The following is a 12,807-nucleotide window of genomic DNA, read 5'->3' as shown; positions in this document are numbered from 1 at the left end:
TCCTCGAGAGCCTGACGAAGCTGATCTTCGGTATATTGAGGCATTATATATAGAAGAAGACATGTGCAAAAGATGAGCCCATTTGGACGCGAATTGAAAATGTTGTGATAAAAGGAGGTTGGGGGTGGGCATTGGGTTGTGGTGGATTTTCGCGTTTTTGTGGGTGCCAGAAACAGGGGGGTGCCAGGAAGTGGGTATGTTGACTTAGTATTTCAAGCTGGCTGGGCCCCATTTTTCCGAGAGGGAGAGAGGACGGTGGTTGGCGATGCGAAGGTTTGGCTCGGTCTGATCCTCCCTTCGGTCTTGGCGAGCGTCAAGGTAGTTCTGCCAGTACCGCGCGCATGCCTCCTGAAGTTTGTCGTTGATGACTTTGCCCCGCACTTGCTGTCGGTCAAGGAAGTTCCGCCACGTTAACTTCGGTAGCGGAAAACCGCGCCGGTCTGTTTTCGTAGCTCGCTCCTCGTTGAGTTCGATGAGTTGCTTCCGGGCCGCGAAATCAATAGAAGCGGCCGTGGCTTTGTAGAGGATGCGGTATGGGTGTGCTACATCATTCGCTGCGCTTAGGGTCTTCGGCATGGTACCGGTTCCCCACACGGTATCGAGAGAACCGTATTCCGGGGTGTCAAGATTGCGAGTGCGATGTTTCTGACCGAGCTTCTCAAGGAATAGAGAAAGCGGCGGGACATTAAGTTCCTGGTGGACGACCGCGTTCGCTGTGGTCTGGTAAGCGCCGGCAACCTGTCGGAGACACGCCGCCTGTGCCTTGTCGAGCTTCGTGACCAAATTGACGCTGATCTGCCAGCGAACCCTGCGTTCGTTGTCTCGATAAAGGAACCACACGGGAGCGGCGTATGCGGCGATCGGGCGGACACTTGTGATAAACAGGCGTCTGATGCTGGCGAGAGAGGGCCCCCATGTCGAGCCGGAAATACGATAGATGGTGCGCATCTTGGCTTCCATCTTCTCGGTAACCTGTCTCCCACATTGTCAGCGGCGTACTCAGCTGTATTAAGCTTGTCAGGATGTACTCACCTCCTTTACGTGTGTGGCCCATGTCAAAGATTGGTCCAAGTAAACCCCAAGAAGCTTGATCACCTCCTCCTTCTTTGCCCCTTCCACACCAACGTCTGGTAGATCTGCCAATGGTATGATTCTGGGTGGCTCAGGTTCGTCGGCAGTTCTTGAGTTGGCCCCCCGAGTCTCCCTGTGCGGATTCTGAAAATGCATGATATGTGTCTTGGAAGGGCCAAAGGCAATGCCATGCGGCGCGGTAGCGGCAATCAGGTCGGTAAAGGCCGTTGTCAAGATTCTGCAGTTTTCCTCGTAGGAGGGTGAGGTGACCACCATGCAACTGTCGTCAACGTACGACATGGCTTGGAAGAATGGACTCGACGGCCAGATCTTGTTGAGTTCGTCCAGTATAAGAGAGGAGAACAAGGCGAAGAGAACAGGCGAAAGAGGGCTGCCCTGGGGAATGCCAATGTTGACCCAGAACTCCTCTGATGTGTATCCTGGAATAGACAAGGCAACGCGTCGATCAGAAAGAAATGAAGAGATGTACAGAACCATCCAGTCAGGGACACCTTTCCGAACCAAGATGTTCAGGAGAACCTCTCGATCGACATGATCGAAGGCGCCAGTCATGTCAATGGTCATGAGCGTTGCAAACATGCGCGGGCTGGCGTTCCAGCATCGGTAGACGCGATTCAGAATCAACTCGAGCGCTTTTGTCGTAGACCGTCGTGCGAATCCAAACTGATTGTAAGGGACAAGGTGGTGCTCAAGGGAGAGTATCGTCAAGCGATTCGACATGGCCTTCTCTACAACCTTGCCCATGCAGGATAACAAGGCGAGAGGACGCCAGCTCTTCGGTGTTTCGTACGTTGGCTTGTCCGCCTTTTCGACTATGACAGTCCTGGATCGTTTGAACTGCGCTGGATGATGCGATAAGAGAAAACAGGCATTTATGATGTGTTCAAGAATCGGGGCGATGATGCTTTCCCTCTCACTTTCGGGTTCTTGCTCATCTCTTGAAACATGCAGCATCTTGAGAGCCTCACCAGCAATCCCGTCCGGTCCTTCGGCCTTTCCGCTAGGGATACCGGAGATCAGCTCATAAATCTCTTCGCAATCGAGTTACTGTGGAGAGGAGTACTGTATTCGAGCGGGATCGAGTAGTGGACAGTTTTATACTAGTGCCGTTAGTCCGGTACTAGTCTTGGGCCAGATCGAACTAGTGAGACAACGGACCTTGTCTTAGGGGGCGCTGCAGACTTCGTAGGTTACTAAGTCCTTAAGATCAGGCATGTGAACTCGTGGTTATGCAGAGTCCCAACGGGCACCCACTCGAGCCAAGCCGTAGGTTCCTACCATGGCCTTTGTGCTGGATTCAACGAAATCGCGGTACGACATTGTCGAGATTTGCTTGACGAGTCTGTCCGTTTGTCGCCGAAGAAACTGCCACTTGCTGTAGAGCTTGTCGTCGTTGTCCTGTAGGGTGCAGTTGCGCCGAGCTGCTTCTTCAAGTTCGAGGCTGGCGTGGATACCTTTCCTCGAACTTGCGGACAGGACCGGTGATACTTGGTGGCGTAACGATCGGGACGAATTTCGCGATGCTCGCCTGCATCGCTTCCGTAACGGCGTCGATAAACTCCTCGAGGGCTGCGGGCGAGTGGAGAGGCGGCAAGCCGGAGCACGCACCTCATTCCCGCCGCCTCGGTGGCGTCGCACAACTGCCATGCCTTTGCATTGGGACTTAGACATCGGATACCGCTCTAGCGTGGGTGAGTGAGGTTGAAATCGCCGCAGAGCAGTGCTTCCTTGTCCAAAGTCTCCACTGTACCCACAGCGATTAAGGTACTGTACCTGGATAGCCCACTGTTCTGCCATAGACATAGCTTGGAAACCTGCCCCGCACAGGCACGGTTAGCGGAGATGTGGGCAGACCTAGGTACCTTCCCACCCAGGCCATAGAGTACGACTTTAACTGAAAGGTGCCTGGCCGATCACCCGACTTACGGCTCCACAGGCGATCTGAGAATACGCTTCCTCTGGCCTGCCTTTCTTCTTCCTAGCACGCCTCTGGCAGGGGTCAAGTCAAGGAAAGCAGCTGAAACTACACACTGTCTGTCCTGTCATATGTCTACGATTTGGCACGATGTGGGAATGCGCTGCAGAGGTGGGTAGCATATTGAATCAGTGAAATGAGACTCAAGGTCGTGCTGATCTTCGTGAGCGAGTATGCGCTTAGGTCTGGGCAATGTTTGACCAAGATTGCGTGACGAGGGGCGAGGTCAGTAAATGTCGACACTGCCATGTCCGGAAAACGTTCAAGAGCTGCATATCCCATGTTACAGATTGATACATGGCAAATCAATCCCTTTTCACCAGGTAAAAGCAGTCCCACGGCCTTCAAGCCGTGTAACGAGTCAAGATGTGGGTAGATAAGTAGGTGCCTCTCAATCCACGAAATCTAGAAGAGGGTTTCGAGAGTCCCGAGTGCGGCAATTTAGTCAAGCAACGTGCTGGTGGTAGTTGGATCGGTATATGTCCATAGAGGTGTCCCGTGAGGGAGAGTTGATTAGCATGCTGGTGCGACGTGCCTGTCGAGGTTTGTAAAACGGATGGCTGGAACCGTGATGGCGAGACTGCAGCCATAACGGTGTTGATGATTCAAGTAAGGCTAGCGTGACATTGGTACAAAAGTGTGACTCCTGCCCATCCTCCAATTTAGTTCCTCATTCTGTCACTAAGTGGTACTCTTTCAATACCTTAGACCACGAGCGCACCAGAGCTTTCACTGACACAGACGTTTCTAAACCACAATGAAGCTCCAGGTTCTCTATCTAGTTCTCCTCAAGTAAGCCTCCAATCTCTCTTACATAGCTCACAAATGTCGATGCTTACTTTCTACAAGCACCTGGATCGCCTCCGTCAACGCAGACTTCTTCCACTGTATCTGCCAGTCATGGTCATTCCACACTATCCGATCCAAAGAGGCCTGTATTTGGATGAAGAACGAATCCCTCCCCAAAGACCAAGTCACCATAAGTCTGGTGGGTGAAAGCGGCCCTTGGGCGGGTGCCCTTACGGTATGAAATATCTTCCCATCCCCTCCAAACCCCTTCGTGTGAAGCCGTAATGGCTGCTGATCTATGTCGATCCGCAGTGTCGCATGCTGAATCCCGCCAAATTTTGGGGTGCTCCCATTTGTTGGGGACAGTATGGCTACGACTGGCATGATTTCTGCAAGCCCGAGTGTAAGAACGACGGGAAGGACGCCGAAGACTGTATCAGGACCTACCGGTCAATCGCTTGATAAGACGGTGCTTGACGCAACACGTATTCGAAAAAGTGTACTTTAGTATAAGTGAATCTCAATATCATCAAGTTTTCAGTACTGCTCAAAAGCACTTTCCCTTTGAATACAGGGGAGCGTGGATTCCGTGTAACGTCGTCACCTCCATGTGGTCTTCCTCTGCAGTAATGCACAGCGCCTCGTTCTCGTGAGGTCAGCTTGTCGAGCACTTATTGGCAAAGACGTAGCCTTTGTATCCAATTATGGGCCAATAGCCCAAAGGTGACTGAGCAAAGGGGTACGCAGAGGGGCAATCATATCAGTCCGCCATTGTGAAGTATTCTCTAAATATGTGTATGTGTCCGAGTCCTAGAGCATAACAGCGATACCAAAGCCTTCCCCCTACCGCGACCTGGATATATTGGCACCACTATCCCATGAATCAAGGCATCTCGACCCGTTCATTGATTGCCGGCATCTCGTGTATAGCCCTTGGCTGATCCGCCAACTCCGAAGGGGCTTGGCCGACGCCGTGGTAGTAATACGGCGAGCCTGGAGTTCTCGGCGTACTGAGCGGACTGGGTGAAAACATGCTCAGAGTCATGTCCGAGACTGGCCGGCCCTGTCCTGCGTCCGAGGCTGTGGACGGGGTGTGGGGATTTATAAGGTTGTGTTTCTCGTCAGGCAATTCTGCAGGAACAGTCTGTTCGTGGTCATAAGTCTCAGTCTCATGGGTGTTGAGTACCGGGCCATGTCGGTAGCGACGACGTCGGAGTAGCATGAAGGCGACGAATAAGGCCGATCCTATGAGAAAGGCGGAGGAAACGGCAATGCCAGCAATAGCCCCGGTGCCTAGGGTTGAGTTGCTCGTCTCGGAGTCCACGGATGTAGTGGTGGCAGCTGTGGGTGATGTGATATTTACGACAAAAGTCCCAGTATCGGAAATTGAGGTAGTTGTGGTTGAAGAAGCCAGAGATGTCGTCGTGCCGCTGCTTTGCAACGGCGGCATTGATAGAGACGGTTTGTTTGCGGGGGCCGTATACGCCAATGGGACACCGCCAGTTGAAGGAATCGTTGCTGGGGCATACATTGCCAAAACCCGCCTTCCTAGATCTTTGCAGTCTTTGTTGGGTGGCAAAGCCTGAGGTTTCCAGGGCCAGACAGATTGAGTGACCTGCGGTCGCTCGGGTTCAGTCGGGCAATTTTCGCCGCAGGTATCTGGATGGTTGCAAGCCCAGTATTTCAGAATACCTTCGTTCTCAGTATCGCACCGAACAAGCCCTATCCATGGGGACTTGGCTGTCAGATTGATTAATTGTTAGTCCCCTAAAGGAATCCAATGGGTCATGGCAGAGGAGGAACGGACCTGGGTCGAGATCGCCCTTGAGGGGACAGATTTTGTCTGCGTAATTCGGGTCGTTACAGCCATACTGATAAGTCACGCCCGAATCATGATTCCAACAGGCTTCATTGACGCAGGCGTCCCCTGCCAGACAGCACCAACTGAAGCCACCTTTTGTTTCATTCGCCGGTAAGCAAGGGAGAAGGTTAGGTGGACCGACATAACCTGCATCAAAGTAGCACTGGTCATAGTCGTCGTTTTCGCTTTCCGTAGCGTTGACTAGGAGACCGAAGGCCAGATAGAGAAGAACGATAAATAGCGTTCGATCCCCCATGATTCCCGGCAGTCGCAAGTCGTACGCGTAATGGGCGAATTCCGACACACTATCGAAGCGATGGTCGACTCGAAGGTGCCCAAGGCCAGGGCGAAGTTGCTGTCGAGTCTGAAGTAGACGCACAAGCTGCGGTTGAAACGGCGGCCCAATGAGAGCAAAAAAGCGGCTCGATGGTTGAGTCTCGATGGACAATAGGAGAGAAAAACAGCGTAGAACAGCGGTGACAAAAGAAACAAGGAAAAAGGAGGCCAAGAGGTGAGTACTTGGGTGGACGATGTCAGGTTAGAAAGGAAGGTGAAGTGTGCTGAAAGAAAGAGCTCCTGCCTTGGATACCTGACTTATTGACACAGCAGGAGCAGCTGCCCTCCTCCTTCTCTTTTAATTCACCCCGATCGGGACAGGGCTGGATTCTACGGAACCTCGGACCTTTCTTGCCGTCCTCACCTCCCCCCATCTGTCACCTAGGTGTTGGTAGCCAACATGTTCGACCTTCTCTCTCTTTTGGCCTCGCTCTCAACAGGTAGCTCCAAAGCTGGTCTGATGCGAACTTCCTGCTTTTTCGCCGAAATTTTGTTTCTATCCTTCTCACAGGTTGCAACGTTACACAACGGCGAGGCGGTGGTGTTGTTTGCTCCTGGTAGGCTACCTGCCGGTGTTCCACGCCAATGCCGCCAATCAACCCGCGGGAGCCACGTCTGAAGATCAACTGATCTGCCATGATGTGGGACTGATACCAGACAGAGTTCCTTTCTTTCACCCTTCGCCACGCGGATGCGCACATGAAGACACCAGGATGATGGAAGCACGACTAGACACAGCGGTCGAGAAAAGAAACGGTCAGGAAAGAGCTGAGCATACCCGTGGGAGTTACAATAATGAAAGATGCTGGCACCTTGTGGGTACGATTCTGACTCCAAGCAAGGTACAGACGATCCGAAGGCGGCGTTACACGTATAACTCGTTTGGAAATCCCAGCCCATAATCAAACGTCCAAACGCCAATCCAAAGGCTGCCTTGCATCCCCCGTCGAAAACATGACCCTCATAAGTGACTCCTCACAAGTGCTCGAGATAGGCACCAGTACCCAGTTCAGAAACAACCATCTGTGATGGCTTGATAAGCTCCCATTCGCCCTGGTTAAAGGTGCTGGGCTCGCTGGCTACCACGACGTGCTCTCCATGCTTCTTCTTCTCTAGCCGCCCGTCGTCCTCGGCATCCCCGTCACCACCATCGGCCGAGTCACTCACGTCGCTTGGAAATCCCTTGTACTTGCGGTTGAGCGTTGCTCCAGCTGTCGTCGAGTAGTACAAACTCGGGGGTTCCAGTCCTTCCGGGCTGGCATATCGCACAGCGACGAGCGAGCTGCCAGACATGACAACAAGGTTGAGTGTGTTGGCCTCTCGGCTCGGCGGCCCAAACTCGGTCTGCAGTTTCTCGAGGATGATGATAGTCTCCCGCATCGCTGTCGCCATCTCTCCTGCATCATAAACAGACTCCCAGTCGCCATCCTTACCGCATAATATGAAAAAGTACACGGCCGCAATGTGCTCAGCATCTGTTGTCCCGACAACGGCCTGTTGGTATCTCAACGGAAGATATTGCAGAATTGCCGTACGGATACGAGGAAAAGACCCGAGGATGCCGTTGTGGGCGAACAAATGACGACCAAACGCAAAGGGATGGCAGTTGGTCTCTACGACTGGCGTCAGGCCTGGGGCTGCGCGGATGTGGGCAAGGACGGCATTGCTGCTGGTGCCTCGAACGATGCTCTTGAGGACCAGATCGTTGAGCGGAGGTCGAGTGTTTTTGTACACGACTGGACGAAGGGACTCGGGCCACTTTGGATCGATATAAGGGTTGAACTCGCACTCTGTCGACGTATACCACCCGAGGCCGAATCCGTCCATGTTGGTCAATGGATTCGGTGAGCCTGCGTCATTGGCAGCCAAAGGGGCGACCTGAAGCTCTCCAAGAAATGGTTCAACCGTTGAATGGCCAGCCGGTAGGAAGTGTTCGTCCACTACCGATATCATCATGAAAAGCCCCGCTGAAACGTCATGACAGAACACTCACCTTGCTTCACAATGGCATGGCGCGGCCGAATGACCAAATCTTCAAGAAGCTGGGCTTCATCGCCCAAGTAAGCAAACCAGCGACACATGACCAAGGGCGGATTTTTATTCGTGTCAATTGACCCCAAGAGACTTTCTCGATTGTTCGTTCTTTCGTGGAGATGAGCGATTGACGTTGAGATGGCAAGAAGGTAGTTGGCAGCCCGTCGGGATCACCTTCATTCCTCACGCTCGGTCATAGCGGACGTCTGATCTGAAGCAAAAAGCCCCGACATTGACCAGAGGCGTAACTGACGTCACGGCCTTTAGAGTTCTCTTGCGCTTGTACAGACCTCGAATTGGCGCTTGTACGGATATAGCGTGCCGTGTCGGGAAGCGCTTCTTGAAAGCACGACAGCTTCTGCCAGTGCGCTCCAAGGCTCGCCTTCGGCGTTGGGAAAAGAAACACAGAATCGCCGACGGATCATAATTATAGTCCCTTCCGGCTTGTCACTCGCAAGGAATGCAACCACGCAGGCGAAAGAGTGAACAAAAAGGCGAAGATTGAATATGCCTTAATTACCGCCTAAGAGCCAGTCCGTCTTGAACCCCAACATTGAAGGACCCTTTGGCCAAAGACGTTCAGCGCGGCGTGTTTGGCGGGAGGAGCCGCTAGGTGCGCCACGTTCTGATGAGATTTTGGCTCGAACGAAGCTTGGCTATGAGCTTGATTCCGGCCTGAGACCTGCCAGCGTCCCCAATTCATGCCTTTCGCCCCCTCTTTAGCTACCACGCATTAGCAGGCATAGCAGGCATCGAACAGAGATGATGGTGGCATGTGCGGCAAGCAGCATTCGAGACAATATCCGGCGGGAGTGGTTCCCGACCGAACGAGAAATGGAAAAGCCAAGATGCCGGACAGACCCGCCCGCCCGGCCATCACTCGGGGGCGACACCGGATTCCCCACTCATACTTTGACCGTCAGCACTTGGCCATATTAGGACCGCGAAGCTCGCGAAGCTGTCAGGGTGAAGCGTTGCCCAGTGTGCTGGACGGACTCAAGCTTCTGTCGTGGAAGACATCCCAAGAGCGAAGCGCGGCTGCACCTCATCCCAGCGTCATACTCCCGTGGGGGCTGAAAAGGGGCGGGCTCCAAGTAAACCCCCAAGGAAGACAGAAGACGAAACGCCTTTCTCAACGCTCCCAATGGCCGACATTGGCAAGGCCGGAGAAACCAGGGATGTCTCAATTGCGAATCCTGTGGTGACCGCTTGGAAATTGGGTGGCTTTCGGAAGGCGTCTTCATCTTTTGGGCTTACTTCCGAGTCCCAGAGCCTACTCGAACAGCTGGTCGCTGTTTTGGGGCGCTGCCTTGGCACAAAGGTACTCTGAAAAAGGGTTCGATGACCCGACGATGCATCAGAGTTGGTCGGGGGGTCGAATCCTTCGCGCGCCAAAGATCCCAAGTGTGAACCCATTTGGCGCTGATCGCTGCCGCGCCTGATTTCTCATTGGACAAAGCTGAGAATACTACCGTGACGGCCACCACCCTCCCTCAGCCTCTGGGCTGAGTCTCCTTGGGTAAAGTCAGGGGGCGATGCTCCCTTGAGACTCTTCTGCCTTGACTACCCACGTCTAGACTCAGGCTACAGGAGCAAGCTTATTGTAACGGCGGGCCAGTACCCCGTACAGACGGGTACTATTCTCGCGCCAGCCCTACCGCTGTGACGGCCGTGGAACGGATGGCGTCCTGAATTGTCTTGGACCAGCGAGCCAGCCGGTACAAGTGCTGATGACGCCCCGCCCCTTGTTGCGCGCGCGTGGTGTGGCACAAGACGGTCAATCCTGCATGTCGCTCCCCGAGTCCCCGTCAACAACAGTATCGAGAGAGTCCTCGACCAGTCTTCGCTGCCCATTTTGTCTCGCATTTTTACGTTCGGTCAGATTACCCCTACCTGATGCTTGGCAGCCTCATTTAAAGTCCTCCCCCTCCTCCTCTACTCTGTCGTCCCTAAGCGTGGCTTGTCTAGGTTTCCCCTCCGCGCGATGGCATCGCTACATCCGCACGACCACTTCTATTCCAACAGGCATAGCAACTATAGCAGTCACTCCCCATCCCCTGAAGCCGAAAAGATGCTCAAGCATCCAAACGGTGGGCCCGGACCCGAAGCCGATGCCATCCCGGATGGATTGGAGGTGAACACCGGAGCAAACTACAGCACGGCGCCGCAATCATATGAGCCGGCACAGACGCAACCGTACTATGACCAGCTACAGCATCAGCATCAACACCAACCTCACACGCCACAGACGAACTACACCGAGACGACGTACGCTCAAAATCAGCACTCGCCGATGCCGGAAAAGCAGCTGGCGGAAAGGAAGGGAAGCAAGGACGACGACACAATATGCGGGCTGCGCAAGGCCACATTTTGGTTGTTGATTCTCTCCAGTCTGCTGTTCTGCGCCTTGGTCGGTGTGGCGGGCGGATTAGGTGCTTTGGTGGCAAGCAAAAACAACGAAATCGCAAAGTAAGTTCCTCGCCTACAACACACGAGCAGCCGCATTCTCACAGCAAAACTAATACATCTCCACAGCCTCCAATCGCCATCCTCCTCTTCATCAACCGCCACACCCACCTCGGCGTCATCGTCAGCTGCCTTCGACCTAAGCAAGCCCGCCGCCACGGACACGCCCATCGCGCTCAACAAGTGTCCCGGGTCCAGCTCCGTGTTGACATACCAGGTGCCCGGGACGAACCTGACGTTTAGTAAGGATTGCGGGACGGATTATCTCTACAACGACATCGCGCAGGTGCCGGCCAAGAATTTCGAAGAGTGCGTACGGTACTGCGCGGCGTTTAACCTGCAGCAGCAGTCGAGAAAAGGCCCATGCAAGGGTGTTGTGTACATTTACGAGGGCGAGCAGGGGGAGGATAGCAATTGGTGCTGGATGAAGTATACCAAGAACATGGTGCAGAACGGGGCCAAGGACTACACCGAGTCGGCTTGGATTTTATGAGGATTTCTTGGAGGATTGTTCAACGTGGAAGCGCGTTCAAAAACTTGGTTTCGGAGTTCTTGGTGTGTGCTGCGGATACCCAGTTGTCACCCCGTTAATAAGAGACGTGTTCCAAAATGGCGAGAGGTTTCTTCCTTCTGACTCCTGCAGGATTGCATGCATCGCGATCCATCGTCTCCAAAGGCCGGGGAGCGACAGGCAGCCTTCACGGCTCGCCGGAAGGGGAGCAAGACAGCGGGCCAGGTCCTTGCCAGCCGGGGGGTTGGAAACTGGCCGGCTCGCAGACCGCGGACGAAACTCAGGCGCAGACCCAGCCAAAAACATTCACCAATCAAATACGGCCCCCAGCCGCCTTGCTAGCTCAATCGGTAGAGCGTGAGACTCTTAATCTCAAGGTTGCGGGTTCGACCCCCGCGTGAGGCTCAAATCCTCGCAGCGATTGTGTGCAGACCTTTTTTAATGTTTTTTTTTTGATACTTCTCTGGACATTTCATCGTCCCATGTGCTAATAGAGGTTGCGGTTTAAGTTTATTGCTTTTGGTTAAAGCTTGTTTGCCCTGAGTTGGGGTTAGTTAGGCTTGAACTTAATTAAGTTGGGGTATAGACGGAATAATGATATGGGGAACCACGGCGACAGACTTTTCACGCCTATCTCGCAAGCTTGGTTGGACCTAAGCTTGAACTTTAATCTCTATATTTATTGCGTGCATATCGTCTCTCTACTGTTCGAACTCGTTTAGAGGTGCGTACGTATTCTAACTCCGTCCCGAAAGACTGGGTATTTTAGTTCACGAAGCTAGGGTGGGTTAACCTATTCTTTAACTGTTGGATTACGAGGTAGAAAAGGGACCCTATTAGGTAGTTAGGTAGGGGTGGTAGGTAGGTAGTCTGGGCCCGTGCAAACGGACCTTTCTACCTACTTATACCTATGGAGGGATCGCGGGCCCTACTTACGAACTTCTATTCTTATATATACGTAATAAACTTATACTAACTTATTAACCTCGTCGTAACTAAACGGTCTAACTTACTTATATATATACTAATACTAATTAGTAATTAAATTATATATATATTTTTATTATAGGTTAGTAAGGATATAATTATAAAAGAGATAGCCTCGACTTACTTTACTAGCTATTCTAACTTATTAACTTAGTTCTATCTATTTAATTAATAATAAATAGCCTAGTTTATACTATTTTAACTCTTTTTTATTATTACTAGTTAACGACTAGTTAACTAGTTACGGGCCGTTAAGAGCGTATTTTATTATATATAATTTTTTTTATTAAAGCTATTATTATAAAAAGATTAACTATTTTATTATTATTATTAACTTTACCTCTACTATTAATATTATCTCCGCTAGCCTTATTATAATTACTAATTTCTTTTTAATTAAGCTACTCATAAAAGAATTTATTTTAAATATATTATAGCTAAGCGCTACTTTAAACTAATAATAAGTAAAAAGAGATTAATTACTAAGAGATTAATCTAATGATTGCTAGTATATTAGTGCTTAGTAATAATAAGACTTTCGGAATTATAAATACGTTAATAATAAAGTATTTTCTTATAGATAGTAAAGTATTTTAAGATATTAAAGAAAAGAAAAGATTTTAATAATAGTAATAGAGAAGTCGCTGCTTCCGCTCCAAGTCTGGCGGCACACCTGTTTGGGTATAGCGTCCTCGCCGCTCTACACTTGCATGCCACCGAATTGCGCTTATAAATACTTCATCACGCCAGCTTGTA

General features: G+C 51.6%; 6 protein-coding genes across 6 annotated transcripts; 2 read left to right on the top strand and 4 right to left on the bottom strand.

Moving 5' to 3' along the window:
* Window positions 1-204: 204 nt before the first annotated feature.
* Window positions 205-2,739, bottom strand: CTAM01_16947 (zinc knuckle; the record flags this gene model as incomplete). Its single annotated transcript, XM_060532939.1, has 5 exons — window positions 205-972; window positions 1,033-1,934; window positions 2,010-2,085; window positions 2,371-2,490; window positions 2,701-2,739. 5 exons carry the CDS (start codon window positions 2,737-2,739, stop codon window positions 205-207), a joined length of 1,905 nt encoding a protein of 634 aa, XP_060372492.1.
* A 1,085-nt stretch (window positions 2,740-3,824) lies between these two features.
* Window positions 3,825-4,318, top strand: CTAM01_16946 (uncharacterized protein; the record flags this gene model as incomplete). Its single annotated transcript, XM_060532938.1, has 3 exons — window positions 3,825-3,859; window positions 3,917-4,091; window positions 4,169-4,318. 3 exons carry the CDS (start codon window positions 3,825-3,827, stop codon window positions 4,316-4,318), a joined length of 360 nt encoding a protein of 119 aa, XP_060372491.1.
* A 421-nt stretch (window positions 4,319-4,739) lies between these two features.
* On the bottom strand, window positions 4,740-5,306 carry CTAM01_16945 (uncharacterized protein; the record flags this gene model as incomplete). Its single annotated transcript, XM_060532937.1, has 1 exon — window positions 4,740-5,306. One exon carries the CDS (start codon window positions 5,304-5,306, stop codon window positions 4,740-4,742), a length of 567 nt encoding a protein of 188 aa, XP_060372490.1.
* A 429-nt stretch (window positions 5,307-5,735) lies between these two features.
* Window positions 5,736-5,888, bottom strand: CTAM01_16944 (uncharacterized protein; the record flags this gene model as incomplete). The annotated part of the gene is made up of 1 exon (XM_060532936.1): window positions 5,736-5,888. The coding sequence occupies one exon, from the start codon at window positions 5,886-5,888 to the stop codon at window positions 5,736-5,738; it is 153 nt and encodes a 50-aa protein (XP_060372489.1).
* A 1,140-nt stretch (window positions 5,889-7,028) lies between these two features.
* Window positions 7,029-7,880, bottom strand: CTAM01_16943 (glutamine amidotransferase class-II; the record flags this gene model as incomplete). Its single annotated transcript, XM_060532935.1, has 1 exon — window positions 7,029-7,880. The coding sequence occupies one exon, from the start codon at window positions 7,878-7,880 to the stop codon at window positions 7,029-7,031; it is 852 nt and encodes a 283-aa protein (XP_060372488.1).
* A 2,191-nt stretch (window positions 7,881-10,071) lies between these two features.
* On the top strand, window positions 10,072-11,046 carry CTAM01_16942 (uncharacterized protein; the record flags this gene model as incomplete). Its single annotated transcript, XM_060532934.1, has 2 exons — window positions 10,072-10,556; window positions 10,623-11,046. The coding sequence occupies 2 exons, from the start codon at window positions 10,072-10,074 to the stop codon at window positions 11,044-11,046; spliced, it is 909 nt and encodes a 302-aa protein (XP_060372487.1).
* Between the last annotated feature and the right edge of the window lie 1,761 nt (window positions 11,047-12,807).

Source organism: Colletotrichum tamarilloi (assembly GCF_030869305.1).
Source record: "Colletotrichum tamarilloi strain Tom-12 chromosome Unknown Scaffold_288.1, whole genome shotgun sequence".
In the NCBI taxonomy this organism is placed as follows: Eukaryota; Fungi; Ascomycota; class Sordariomycetes; order Glomerellales; family Glomerellaceae; genus Colletotrichum; species Colletotrichum tamarilloi.
The sequence above is the reverse complement of the archived record's forward strand: the minus strand, read 5'-3'. Positions and strand labels throughout refer to the sequence as shown.